The sequence below is a fragment of the Cyprinodon variegatus genome, unplaced genomic scaffold, assembly GCF_000732505.1.
Source record: "Cyprinodon variegatus isolate N-32 unplaced genomic scaffold, C_variegatus-1.0 Scaffold476, whole genome shotgun sequence".
Taxonomy (NCBI): Eukaryota; Metazoa; Chordata; class Actinopteri; order Cyprinodontiformes; family Cyprinodontidae; genus Cyprinodon; species Cyprinodon variegatus.
Window position 1 is genome coordinate 173,477 of NW_015150929.1, and position 13,700 is coordinate 187,176.

The window sequence follows — 13,700 nt, forward strand, 5'->3', positions numbered from 1 at the left end:
GCGATGTGTCTGTCTCACGGCCAGCAAAGATGACAAATTTTAAAAAGGCATAACATTTTTCAAGGGGGGTGGAATGGGGAGCTTTGTTTGTTCTTTTTCTTTAAATTCTAAATTGATAGGTGGATCTTTACAAAAATACTCCCCATATTTGTATAGCGTTAAGGGAAACGTTTACACTTTTTTCCACTTAAAGCACTGGGCATTTGCTCTTCATTAAGAAATCTTCAGAAAATATTTATTTTTGTAATTTTTTTAAATAAACTAAGCTGTTACATACAACAAAGCGTGGGACCTCCATGTGTTAGAATAATAGTATACAGTAGTAATGGTTCAAATGAGTTTTAGTTCTACTAATCCGTTCCACCATCTGTTTTTTTCATCATGATTGGGCCAGCTCACCCTCTGGGACTGTCTTGTCCAGGACGGTGAAGTTAGCAGAGAAGCCTTCCTTAGCGATGGCGCTGTCCGTGTTGATTGTCAGTGCCAAAATTCCTGTATAGGAGATGATCCTGCCGGGGGTGTTCTGGCCGCAGTACCGTCCGATGTACGGCCCGACTGCAAACAGAAATGAGAATAAAAGCACAGGCATTGTTAAAATGGTTGCTGCAGCCCTGTCACACATGGGTTTAACTAGTAACCCCCCCAAGCAAGGTGTGAAAACTAGTGTGTCAGTGAGGTATGGCGCTGACCCCATAAAGAGGCATGAGAAAAAAACGTCCTTGCATTCCAGATCCGCTGGCCTGCCGGACACAAAGAGAAAAGAAGGGCGGCCGGTGGTGTGGGGCCAGGTCACAGTCTCCGTCTATTTGCTTGGCTGTAAATACCAAAAAGCCAGACTCCTATTCATCGACAGCCATCACCCAATACGTTTTGTGAAGGAAGTCAAACAAGTAAAGATAGAGCAGGGACAATGAGAGAACATTAAGAGACAGAAAGCAATAAAAGGACAAGAAGTGAAGGTTCCGCTGAGAAGCCTGAGAAGAATGGGGGAAACACAGTGGAAAGTTAGGAGGAGAGAGATAGAGATGGAAAGAGAGGAACCTGGGGAAAGAGGGTTTAGTAGTGAGGGAGAGCAAAAGAACACAGTGACCTTGCTCTCTTCCTTTGATGTGTGCTATGATCCATGCCCCTTTATGAATGTGTTCCTGTCAGTGCGTGGGGACCTGCAGCTTATCTGTGATTAGTAATGCTGTGATCAGCAGCGAGTGACAGTCCTGCCTCCCCAAAGCCTCCTGTCATCCAAAACATGGCACTTCCAGCCCTGCTCCAACATAAAAGCCAAAGGCCAGGCCATGGGGGGGTGGGTGTTGGTGGTGGGTTGGCTTATGGACGCAGTGGTGTGACGGCTAACATTAATCTTCATAAAACAGATGCCGGGTACATGTCTTTGAAAATATGGTGTGCCTTTAATCCCAGTAAGACCTGATCTGAAGAAATAAAAAAAAAAAGCCTATCTGCCGGATTATCTGCATGACTCCACAGTGCCATGAAATTTTAAACAAACTCACTATGAACTCTGCATCTTGCCTGGCTCCACATTCCACAGGGAGAAGGAAGAAAGGCGCAGAGGTTCTTCTTTCTTCCTCAGTGGCTGTCCAGTGAGGTGTGCTTTGAGGGGCGAGGGGAACAAGAAGGTGTGAATCCCCCCGGCTGCATGCCCGGACATCTCTAATCTCAGCACACTCCAGTAGCAAGCATGCCTCCTGTGCTAATGCACTATCGATCCAGCAGGCACAACAGGAAGCGACTGGCAAAAGCCAACACTCTATTTTCCTCCTGTGGCTTATTTTTATACACCACTATCTGTCACACACAGCAACCTTCAAAGGGTGTTATGATAAAAAAAAAAAATGCTTGTGACAGGTTTCTGCCACTGTTAGACAAAAGGAAGGCTTTTTCATCTTATTCCACCACTGTCATCTCTTAATTTTAATAACTAAAGAGGAGCAGAGACATTTTTTTTTCAAACCCCATGCTGATTCTTCAAAAACTACATTCCAGAACAACCATGGATTTTCTCATTTTTCCAACCCTCTGACAATCTTCTCAATCAGCACAAATCCTCGAAATGAAACGGGAAAACTCGAGGGGAGGGCTCCCAAACGAGCCCCACTCTGAGGAATCAAAGGTCAGCCCTGCAAAGTTAACATCATCAGAGATGTGAACTTTAACTAAACTCCCCAGAATAGGCGTCTGTGATTAACACTTCAACCTTATCACCTAGAAGGCTAGGTGCAGCGAATACTGATGTGCAACCAGGGTAAGCAGAGCTAGATAACAATTCTTTCGGTTTTCAGCCACGTACGGGTGAGCCAGGCTTTCATCTTGCCAGCTCCCGGGGTTGGAATCTCTGACATAAAAACTTCAAGATGTGATTTTGCTTGCTGAGTTAAAAGGCTAATCTCAGGCTGTGGAGGCAAGCTTTGAACCCTCCTCACCTCATCTCACCGTCCTCCCACTGACTTTAAAGATGAATAGATTCTGAAAACTGTTTCAGGGCAGTGTTTGATTTTGTGTGTTTTTGTGAGTGTATGGGAATACGTGAGCAAGGGTTGGTTTGGGTCAGGTCCGTAACGGTTTAGCTAAATATATGAATCATCTCTGGCAACTTTTTCCAACCCACTGGTGAGAAATTGGAAGAAAAGAAAAAAAAAACTTTTGGAGGTATTTTCTGTAAGATAGGACTGTCATGCAAAAGCTTAAACCCTATATCTTATATTAGACCTTGTTCAAATGTATTGGCCCTAGCATATTGTTGCACACAGCCAACATATGACGTGAAAAAGGAACAGTGTAATGAAAACTGAGACATGTGCAAGGTATGGTAAAGACTGTTCAGGTCACTGGTCTGGATATAGTAATATATATAGAAATACTGCACTAAATGAAGCTGAATCTAGTTATCTAACCTGCTGTATTCTCCTGCTTCCATCGTCTTATGGCAAACCCCTTTTTCTTTGGATCATTGACAAAAAATATCTTTCTTTACATTAACTTTTCATAGGAAACCAGTGTCCCCACACAGAGTAGCTCAAATGCCATTGCATTGTGTTTGCACAAAAATGGCTAACATGCGGTTCTTTATCAGGAACTGCCCTCAGTTCTTCAGACAAAGCAATACAATATAGTTTTTGCTGTATGTCTTTACTTTAAAACATTGTTAGGTTTATTCAATGATGATTGTAAAGTTAATGTGTGTGCATATGGAACATTGGAGAAATTAGATGCTTCAGTCTGTTTACTCTATTTTGTAACCCACCCCATGTGTTATGATCTGCAAAAAAAAGGCTCTGCAGAAGAAGTCAGTCAGAATGTAGCTCTCTCCTTCTGCAGAAGCCGTTAAAAAATCCCTCTTCTGTGTGGACTCAGTTTCTCTTTTATGAACCTACATTCTTGAACCTAACAAACATATATATATATATATATATATATATATATATATATATATATATATATATATATATATATATATATATCACATACTAAAAAATCAGAGAAAAAAGTCATTATCTGTTCACTCTCTCAGCATAAGAGAGGGCTACGCGATAGCACCTTCCTTTCTTACTTCAAAACAAGATTAAAATTACTATAGCTGTAGATATAATATAGCTTCCCACCATCAGTGTGTGGTTGAATGACTAAATATAGTGTGGTCAAATCTCCTGAATTGAAAAAGCGCAGTATAAGTACAGGCCATTTACGATTTAGAAACTCAACTAGTCACAGAAAATGGATAGTTTTGTTTGACCGAGTAACTAAGCTGACAAATATAATGTTCATTATTTCGAGATTCCATGACATAAGATTTTCAAAGTTACTTTTATAACAATTAGTGTTTTAAGTTTTTGCATATTCTAGATGAAGTAAAGATTGGTAAATTAAAAATAGTATAAATAATTAATCGACTTAAATTACTGAGATCAGGGCTTACTTTGACTTAACTAGATGTGGGAGAGGTGGTTTCAAAAAGTCCTTGGTATGTATAAAAAGTACTTTTTCCTTTAAGTACTTTTTTGAGTTTCTTTACTTTACTTGAGTCCACAAATGTGACAAACTCAGGGAAGATATTATTTGTGACTTATAAATTGTATTAAGCCATTGGTTATTGCCATGTGGCTGAATTGTTCAGTAGGACAATTTCTCAAATTAGAGCTGTGGTTTCTTTTTGGTAATAGACTCAACCTTAAACCTCTATTCACCAGTGAAAGTGTGAAGAGAATCGCACTTCTACTTAATAAGAAAAAATAAAGTTAGCTTTCCTTTTTTGTGTCATGTTTATGCTAACGTTCTTCACAGGTGGTGTAGAATTTGTAGCAGGTGGCTCTACACATCATTGCATCAGGCAATGTTTTTTAAAACTACACTGGAAATTACACAGAAATGTACTGATATTAGAAAATGTAACTTGTATTTTTGAATTCTTAGGGGCTTTTAAATGCATGTAATTTTGAAAACTTAGATGTTTTTTTTTAAGTGAGTAATCCAATACTTCAACTTGAGTAGATGTAACTTTTACTTGTTGGTGAGTAAAATTTGACTATGAGTATGAGGACTTTTACTCAAGTACTACTGTTGAGTACTTTATCCACCACTGGTGATTTGGTAAATTTCCTGTCTTTTTTTCTTTGTTTTCAACGACAGTCCAACATGCTGTTTCTGCTCACCTCCTGGGAAACCATCCCAGATCTCTAACCGGTCGTAGCGGCAAAAGACACCACTAGGGGGTGTTGGGTCGGGTTCCAGCTCGAAGCTCTCAAACTCCAGGATGATTTCTGACATCTTTGGGGCAAAGATCATGAAGGTGCAGTCCAGGTTGTTGGGGTATTTCTCCGGAAACCCTGGCGACTTTATGACACCACTGTTGGAGGTGAAGTTTTTGGAGCACTCGGGACCTACAGGGGAATAGAACAACAAGACTATGAATTAAAAGATGGGAGAAAAGGGCAAAAAAAGAAAAGAGGAGGAGATAATGATTTTGGATGGCAGTTGTGAATTTGATTTGTTTGAGTTCTCCCCTGTTTCCCAGCAGGTCTGTTTAGACCAGGACAGTTTATGGCCCTTGGTTGAGGGACCACCTCTATTCACTAGGTGCTACATCTGGATCTCTTAACTCTGCCTCTGACTTACTCTTTGTTTTTCTCCCCTTCCTAAGACAAACATCACTCCACATCCTACAGCAAGTATATGTTAAATCAGTGAGTCCTGGAACATCTGGACCAACCCTGTAAACATTAGTAAAAGGCCTAAATCACCAAAGTCACGACAAATAAACAGTTTTATTCAAACCGTAATTCTTGCTTGTCTCACACACACATAAGCCCTCATCAAGATGTCTGTGAAACACATGAGAGGTGCTCGAGCTTGAATGATGGAAGGGAGAGCAATGGCTGTGCATACATCAACACACATACTCACAGTTTTACACAGAGGGAAGTCAAAATATTTATGCACAGCTCCCCAGAGAGCTGCCTTTTGGCTGATGAGGAAAATTAAAACGCTTCCCATAGTAGCTACCTCTTATGAGCACAAAATTATGATTTGAAAATGAGTGACACATAAAAGAAAAATACTCCAACAGCTGCAAAATGATTTCTAAAAGCAATAGGGGTAAGTGATGTTGGGATTTGTCAGCTCAAGTGTGGGTCCAAGGTTTGCTCAATGCAAAAAACACATAACTAAAAAAAAAAAAAAGAGTACTGTCATTCGGGGCAATTATTTGGAGCCATTAGCAGCCCGAATTGTACCCAGGATAACATTTTAATGCAAGTCTGGCAGCTGGCATGATGAGTGCAGATGTGGCCAATAGAGACCAAAATTGCAGGGAGTTATCGCTGGATAGAGCTGCTGTCCTGCAGTCCCTGTAGCTTAAATGAATCTGGCAAACTGCTTTTTCAGGCGTCACTCAAGCATCTTGCCTGGCTCCTAATTGAAGACCATCAGGCCCACTTGAGTCTGTCCACCAGCAGAGTGAGTAAAGGGCTGCAGAACCATATTGATTTTCTTTCTCCACAAGCTGAAAGCCATGGCGAGCAGCGTTTTTGACTCGAAAGAGAGTTGACATTTAGCACAGCAGCTAAAGTGTGGCCTTCGAGAACAGTAGGTACCATTAATTTCACAGCTTCCCCTTGTATTTACTTGGAGAAAATGGAAGGATTTTGCTGAAAGACGCTGTTCCCTGGACGTAGTACGGCACTTACCTTTGCTGCATTTGGGATAATGTCAGGCATTTTCTGGTTGAAAAAAAAAACAATAGATGGAGACCAATTCTGTCAAAATTGTTGCTGTAGAAGTGAAGTACTCCTCATAGCTGTTGGACTTCCAAAAGCTGTTGGCTTGAATGTAACTCACTTGCCTGCATACTAAATTCCCCCCCCCTGTGCCGACCAGATCAGACTGGAGGTTTGGGAAGGGTTTACTCAAAAACCCAAATCCACAGAGAGGTTGAATGCATAGCCTTAAATGAACGATAAGAGACTGGGATCTAAATATGACTCCTCAGTTACCTCAATCCTTTTTATTCACTCCACCTTGGTCTCTAAAAGTGAAATACCAGTGAACCAATCATTTATGCCAGCAGGTATATTTTGGCATTGTGAAAGGAAGCCAGAGTACCTGAGACAGTCTGCATATACACAACATACAAAATGTTCCAAGAAAACCTTGGCATAAGGTGGCCTCACCTCTTGTCCTTTATGCAAATGTCATTAATCAAATAAAAGATGCCTGTTTTTCTATTTCTGGGTGTTTGTTACTTTTGTCTTGTCCTGCATTACCTGTATATTTTTACTCTAAGGTAAAACCAAGGGCAAATTTCTCTATTGACATTTTCTGCGTCCCTGGCTATATACAAAGGAAAACCAAAATGGACTAGTGAGAAAGGCAGAACACTCTGCCTGCTCCCACCGGTGAGATTATCATCTTGCTGATCTCTTTTATCTACTCCTTCCTTGTATGGGAGGTGCTAACTCCCCAGCTCCCTTTACTACACCTAGAATGCTCTGTGGTACCATCAGCGGTGGGGAGGCTTTTAGTGATGGCAGTGCATTTCTCTGATATTGTCTGTACAAAACACACCACTTGTGTTGACAGGGAGCTTCTGGAGACAAATATATACGTATCTAAGGGTCAATTGAATTCTTACTCCCTGCCCCCAAACTTAATCTATCTCACCTTGTGTTGTTTTATTGCTTTACTGTTCTTTGTCTCTCCTGGCTGACTCTGTGCCATGATGGAAGAGGGGTTAAAGCCAATGGCATTTGTAAATATAAATGCTCAACAAGTAGTTTGACTTCAGTCCAAACATAGCTTTTGAAAAAAATGATCCGAAGTTTATAGAAGGAAAGAGAAGTGACCTTGATTGAACATTTACTGCTGACCTCCTACAGCTCAATTTGCGTCATACTCAGTGAGTGTGTAGACTATTTCTAATAGGGAAAGTTGGAACTTTGTTTATGGTACCTAATGACAATTTGATGTTAAACAATTCAATCTTCACTTTTACTAAACTGTTGCTCTGTGTGCTAGAAAGCAGAACTACATTTGGTCAAGAATCTGGGTCTAAATATGACATTTTTTTGTACTTTTTCTCTGCCTACTTTTTAAATTTCCCCATGTTGTTCTTTTTCAAGCTAATCACCATTGGCGTTTCTGGCTGGAGCCAAGATGGCTGAGGGTGTTGATTTTGGACTGCAAAGGAAAATCACCACTGTTTATGTACCTTGTTGTTCTCTGGCCGGTCATTAGGACCCTCTACCCAACCTCATTCCTCATGCCTTCCTCATACCTCCCCCTCCCCTTCATGTTGCCCTTATGTCACACTGACAGAAGGCCTGATTGCTTGAGGAAAATGAACTCTTTCAGCACTAAATCAACCATTAACCAGAAGCGTGTGGAGTTCCAATCATTGAAACAGATGGGGAAGGCAGGTCTACACTCACCAGCACCCTCAAACGTACATTCTTAGTCTCAGCTATGCCAACCTGGTATTTACAACACAAACACCCATTTCAGTAAAAGGAGAAAGGAAACATGTCTGATAAGATGGGGTACAGGCTGGGGTGGAGTTTCCTTTCTAACTGTTATAAAGAGGTTTGTTATTTTCACTGTGGAAAAAGCATTGCCATACAAATCCATATTTTCACAGGTGTGTGCTTTATATGATGGATGTAATCTTATTGTGACGTGACCACAAGATTTCTTGATAAAATGTGTTTTGTGGTGCTACATGGTGGCCCCACTTCAAACAGAATCAGTCACTCTGCTGAGTAATTGAAAGCAATATAAAGTTCCACCTAAAGGAGGCTGGGAGAGGCAAGAGTAAGTGACTATTATCTTTAGGTCCTTGCCTTCTTCAGTTAACTGTCCAGGGTGTTGATATGCCACAGAGCGAACCGTTAAGCCACTAGTAGAAACTCTGCTCTCTTTCTCGTGTCCCTTTAGGAAAATAGCTCCCTTTGAAATGGTTTGTGCATTTTTGCTAACACACTGTCAACTGTGATTCAGTGGGAATAGGAGCTGTGTTGTGAAATCAGAAAACTGTGGGTTTGATTCCATCTTTCTCTTCTCTCACATTGACATCTTTTCTGGAGCCCCAATCCAAAGTTGCTTTCCAAATGTCTGTTTGTGTGTAAAGTTGTGTATGTTTTAGTGAGCATTTGGATGAATGCTGCTACAGTTTACAGCCTTATGAGTAGAAAAAAAGGAACACAAATTCCGACGATTGAGACGTTCTTCATTTAAAATGGTAGCAGGTTTTTTTAATTGTGAAAATCAAACTTTAGCTCAGTTGAATGCACCTCTTTATGACTGGCACTGGGTTTGCATTGATCCCTAACTTCATCAACCTTAGGTTTGAGTTATATATATAGTATATTTAATGTTTTGAATCAAAATAACTTTTTAACCACTCAAACTAATGTGGGGCTAAAAGAGTCTGAATAAAAATAGAAGCACATATGGGATTCATAAATACAAACACGTGACTCAAAAATGCCCAGGACATGGTTCAGTGTTGTATTTCTGATGCAAATACAAATATATCTTGATTTAAAAACTGCTTGTTTTCTGTTGCCATCGGTGCATTTATCTGTGGATTTTTGATACGGTTTGACATACAAATGCCTTTTTTAAACAGGGAAAGATCTGCAACCAATCAAATGTTGCCCTTGCTCCAGCCAAGTACAAGAATGCACCTCACACGAGGGATGATTTATTCACTGTTCACATGAGCCCTTTCACATTTGGATATATCATGCATTCTGTAAAACAAAATGAACTCTTATGATATTTTCAGTCCAGAGCGAAGCTGTGTAAATCTGAAATGCATTAGTTAGCATTTTAGTAGCTTGAAAACAGCAACAGTGTCTATTGGCTGCAGCTGCTGGAATACATAATGTTCACTTTTCTTCACTATTTGCCTCTGCTCTTCATTTATGCAGAATCTGCAGTTACTGCTGCCAATAACTCATGTTTGTCTCTCCACAGAAGCTTGAGTTGTCCTGGGATTTTTGTATAATTAGTTTCGTCTTACTTGATGGGGATTTTAACTTTTTAAAAGATTCTCCTTTAAAATTAGACTGATTTTGATTCTTTCCTGGACAAAGCCTTTGAAGGACAAAAGTGTGGCCCTCATCTATATTCACTTCCGCTGAGAAGGAGGACAAGTCCAACTTATAGTCAGCGAATTTTATTTCAGCAAAAAAAAACTTTGTAAAGAAATGCCACACATAGGCCTTATATTTAGGTTACATAAAATATTTTCCTATTATTATTTTCTTTTAAATTGATATTAAAGTATTGGGGAAGCACACTCATATTTCATTCCAACCAAATGGCTTTGGCCGCTGACTTCTCTTAATTTTTTGTAAAGCTGCTCTTTAATCTTTGCTGGATGATGTTATAATTAGGACCACTCCAATATATTGTAATGAGGCGACGCTGTTTCTACTTTCCTAATGTGAAAAATAGGTGGGTCCACTGCTGCATCAGATAAAGCAGGTTCAGCATTGGAGCATTGAATAAACAGACAATCCTTCTGTAGAACCTCAATTACTAAAGACATGTTATGAACATAATATTTTGTACTTAAATTGAAACATTTCATGCAAGCAGAAGTCTATAAATAGGATTCATTGTGACTGGAGCATGTAGGGGAAGCCAAAAGTGCCACATGTTCAATACATTCAAAAGTGGCAAGATTTTAATTTGCAAATGTGAATACTTAATAAGAATGCAACACATGGGGGCTCATATCTTAATATTTTGTCCAAGGCCGAGCCTATCTGGGCTATCAGCTGGGCTGTTTCTAAAAAATCTTTTGTCCAACCTTGGAGCTCCTTAGTTTATCTGGGTTTCTCTTCTAGATGAAGCATTACTACAGCGGTTCTGTGTTTTAGCATTCCTGTTCTTTCTTCTCAAACCCACAGAGGGTTAAAGCAGATGGCTGTTCATTCTGAGCTGAGTTTTGCTGAAGGTTTCATTGTGATGAAATGGAACTGTCCTCTCTCCTTGTTTCCTCCTTTGGTTTCAGTACGAGGAATTGCTTAAATGTTATCTTCTCAATCAGGCACCTGCCCATTCAAGTTGGACTGTACCACTGGTCATGATGACATTATGTTAATTTTTGCTATACAAACAAAGTAAGTAAGTAGCTAACAGTCACAAACTGGACCAGTGCATAAAGCCTGTAAAATCTCTAAAGCTAAGTACAAAAAAAAGATTAATTTGCTTTGCAGATGGAAAATCTTAATTGAGACCTCCTTACATCACTGTTTTGTTCAATTAAAATAAAAGTTAACAAAGAAATAAAACTACTCTGCCAGATAGACTACTCCTTTCAGCTCAAAATCTCCCCCATGCCATCTCATTTGCTCCCGTGCTACTCTTGCCAGTCTCTGGTCAGTCAAGCGCCGCTGCCAATTTGCAGGCTATAAAATAAATAGCCCGTGCTAATTAAGATGGCTTGATGGGACCTAGCAGTGGCGAGGGGTAGAGAGTGATGTGGAATCAGCCAAAGGGAGCCACAAAACAACCTGTTCCCTTCCAATTAGACACTTTGCAGGCCACAGCTGATAAGAGCCAGAGCTGAGAGTGCCAGCGCTTTGAGGAGTGGGGGAAAGTGTATTTAGTTTACAGCTTTGGTGGGGTCAGCATGCCCATGTAAACATACTTTTATAATCTGGCACATGATCCCAAAAGGGATGTGTGTTTACATATATTTATTTGAAACGTTTGTTTGTCTTTGTCTGACCTTTGCTTGAGTTTAACTCCCAGACGTGGACTTGCTGTGATCCATGCCTATAATCACAGCAATAAACAGCCGGCAGTCGCAGTATTTTCCTTCATTGACATGCACAAGTGCAAACCTCCCGCTTCTCTATCTGTTATGGAGCATCTGTGTCTCATCATTAAACATTACATGTGTTAGCCAACACAATGTTTTGTTTTTGTTTCCAGCTAATGCTCTGTTTGTTGATAAGCGGTGCTAATCAGCTAACTCCGTATCTCTCGTAGTGCTTGATTCTCTCCGACTCTAACAAACAGAGATGTTAATTGATCTCAGGACCCTGCATCTGGCAGGAGCTGAGAATGCCGTATTAAAAAGCACAAAGCAAATTCATGGTGCAGTGATGCTTTGGATCCACTAAAGGCTGAAATGGTGCTCCCAGGTTCTCCCCTCCACAGGGGGGAAAAGAACGCCATGTGTAAAAGAGCCAAAAAAAAAAAAATAATTCCTCTGGACTCCCTCTCCTCCTCAAACTCTGGTTCACCCAGTGAAAAAGCACAGCTTGTCTTCAAGCTCCAACTATTTATACTTCTGTCTCTGTTCTAGCATATTTTCAGCTAGATCTGTTATTTTCCTCATCCAAGCTGCTCTGCTTCGTCAAAGGACCCCTAACACGGCTCATTTCTAATCAGCCACCGCTAATAGAGGAGATGGGGGAATACTATGGTAATTGTGGAAAGAATGTTGCGATTTAGCCGGCCTATCAGGGGGGAATGAGGCGGCATGTGCAGATGACTTTGCGTATGTCGGGGCGGAGTGTGGCTTTGATCTCCTAAATGGCCCCACACTCCACCAGCTGCCCTGCCGTGGTGGCGACACGCACAAACCCAGCCACTCAAACACAATCACAAACACAGATTAGAAGAGAGAAGGAACCTTGCCAGGCTATTCATCACGTCTCAGAGGTCACGGGGGGGCTTCCCTATACACTGCTGCTAAGGTTAATTAATGAAATGGAGTCTATAGCACCTGTCTGGTTACTAGTAACGCTGTAGGCTGTCCTCATCCTTCATCTTCTGCTATTCCAAACAAAGGAAGACTGCCTATCAGCAGGAAATTCTTCTTGGAATTCTGCTGTGTTCTGATAAGGCAGACATAACCTAATAACATTTGGGCCAACCAACCAGAATGTTACCAGGACATCCTTTTTTTTCTTTTTGATAAAGACCAGAAACTGGGACACTAAGAGGATTTCCTGATGTGATGCCTGCTTAAAAAGGACTGAGTTTACTTTCTCCCCAACTGGTGTTTCTGCTATAACAACAGCCGGTTCCATCGGCCCCTGTTGAATGCCAGCTCACCAAAACACAGCAACACTTTAACAGCATTTGTTCGATCACAGCTCAGAGAATCATAGCTTCGCTTATAGTGTAAGGAGGGAAACATATGGGGTTATGATTCATTTGTTTTGACCCACGCATATTGCCTGCCATATTGCATTGGCTTAATGTGGCGCTTTGACGCCTTGACTAAAGCACAAACAGAGCATGAAATTAGATAGATTCTTAGACAGAATATCACTTCATTGTCAAGATTTTTCTTTCGGTTTCAAACTGTATCAAACTCCAACAGATGTGGTGATGGATGCATTAGGCTTTGCAGTTATCACTTTCTTGTGTTTCTTTCCAGTTGGTTCAGAGGTCAATTTAGTTTATTTAATTACCAAAAATTTAATTAAACAGTTTATCTCTGGGTTGGGTTGATTATTGGGGAATGAAACACAAAGCCGTGTCTACATAAACAGCGATATTTAGATAAAACAAAGACTTTCTGCCACGCCAGCAATTAGCAACTGAGCTTTCAGTTGGGGGAAAACATGTAATCTTTAAAAACACTTTCCCAAATCTCCATTTGTGGTTTTTTCATGTGAACTGGATACCCAAACAGTGGTAAAAGCAAGATGTAGAGGCTCAATTTATGCATGCCCAATTTTGAGCTAACACCACAAAAGTAGAGCCATAATTACAAGTTTGATCCTTTTTTTATTGCAGTTCCAATCAAAAAAATAAAAATAAAAAAAACCAAATCATCTCTCCGTTATTTATTTTCAAAATCGTATTTGTACAAATTTCAAGTTGACTTCACCAACTTTACCATCTAGTAGAGCACCATGAGGGTGGGTTAAAAAACAAACAAACATGTTACCCCATTTACACTACCCTTGAAAAACCAATACATGCCGAGACCGGTCCGAGCTCGGATCAGTTAACCAGGCCGACCTCGGTTCTGACGACCGTTTACACATCACGCTATCTCGGTTCCTCGCCTCCTAGTGACGATCTGCAGTATTACTGCCAGTGTTGACAGAGGAAATCAAGCAGTTGGTGGCGGTAATGCACCAAAAGTTGTTTGCCAAATCACATAAAACATAAGAAGAAGAAGGCGAAGAAGGAGGGAATCAAGCAAACCAAAATGG

General features: G+C 40.5%; 1 protein-coding gene across 2 annotated transcripts in view; it reads right to left on the reverse strand.

Annotated features, from left to right (window-relative positions):
• nrp1 (neuropilin 1) overlaps positions 1-13,700 on the reverse strand; it is an 83,414-nt gene that overhangs the window by 41,964 nt on the left and 27,750 nt on the right. For both annotated transcript variants that reach the window (XM_015389853.1, XM_015389854.1), the window contains 2 exons: positions 4,665-4,892; positions 400-555 (listed from right to left, as the gene is read on the reverse strand). In XM_015389853.1, the coding sequence (XP_015245339.1) occupies positions 400-555; positions 4,665-4,892 (384 nt within the window). The remainder of the gene's footprint in view (positions 1-399; positions 556-4,664; positions 4,893-13,700) is intronic.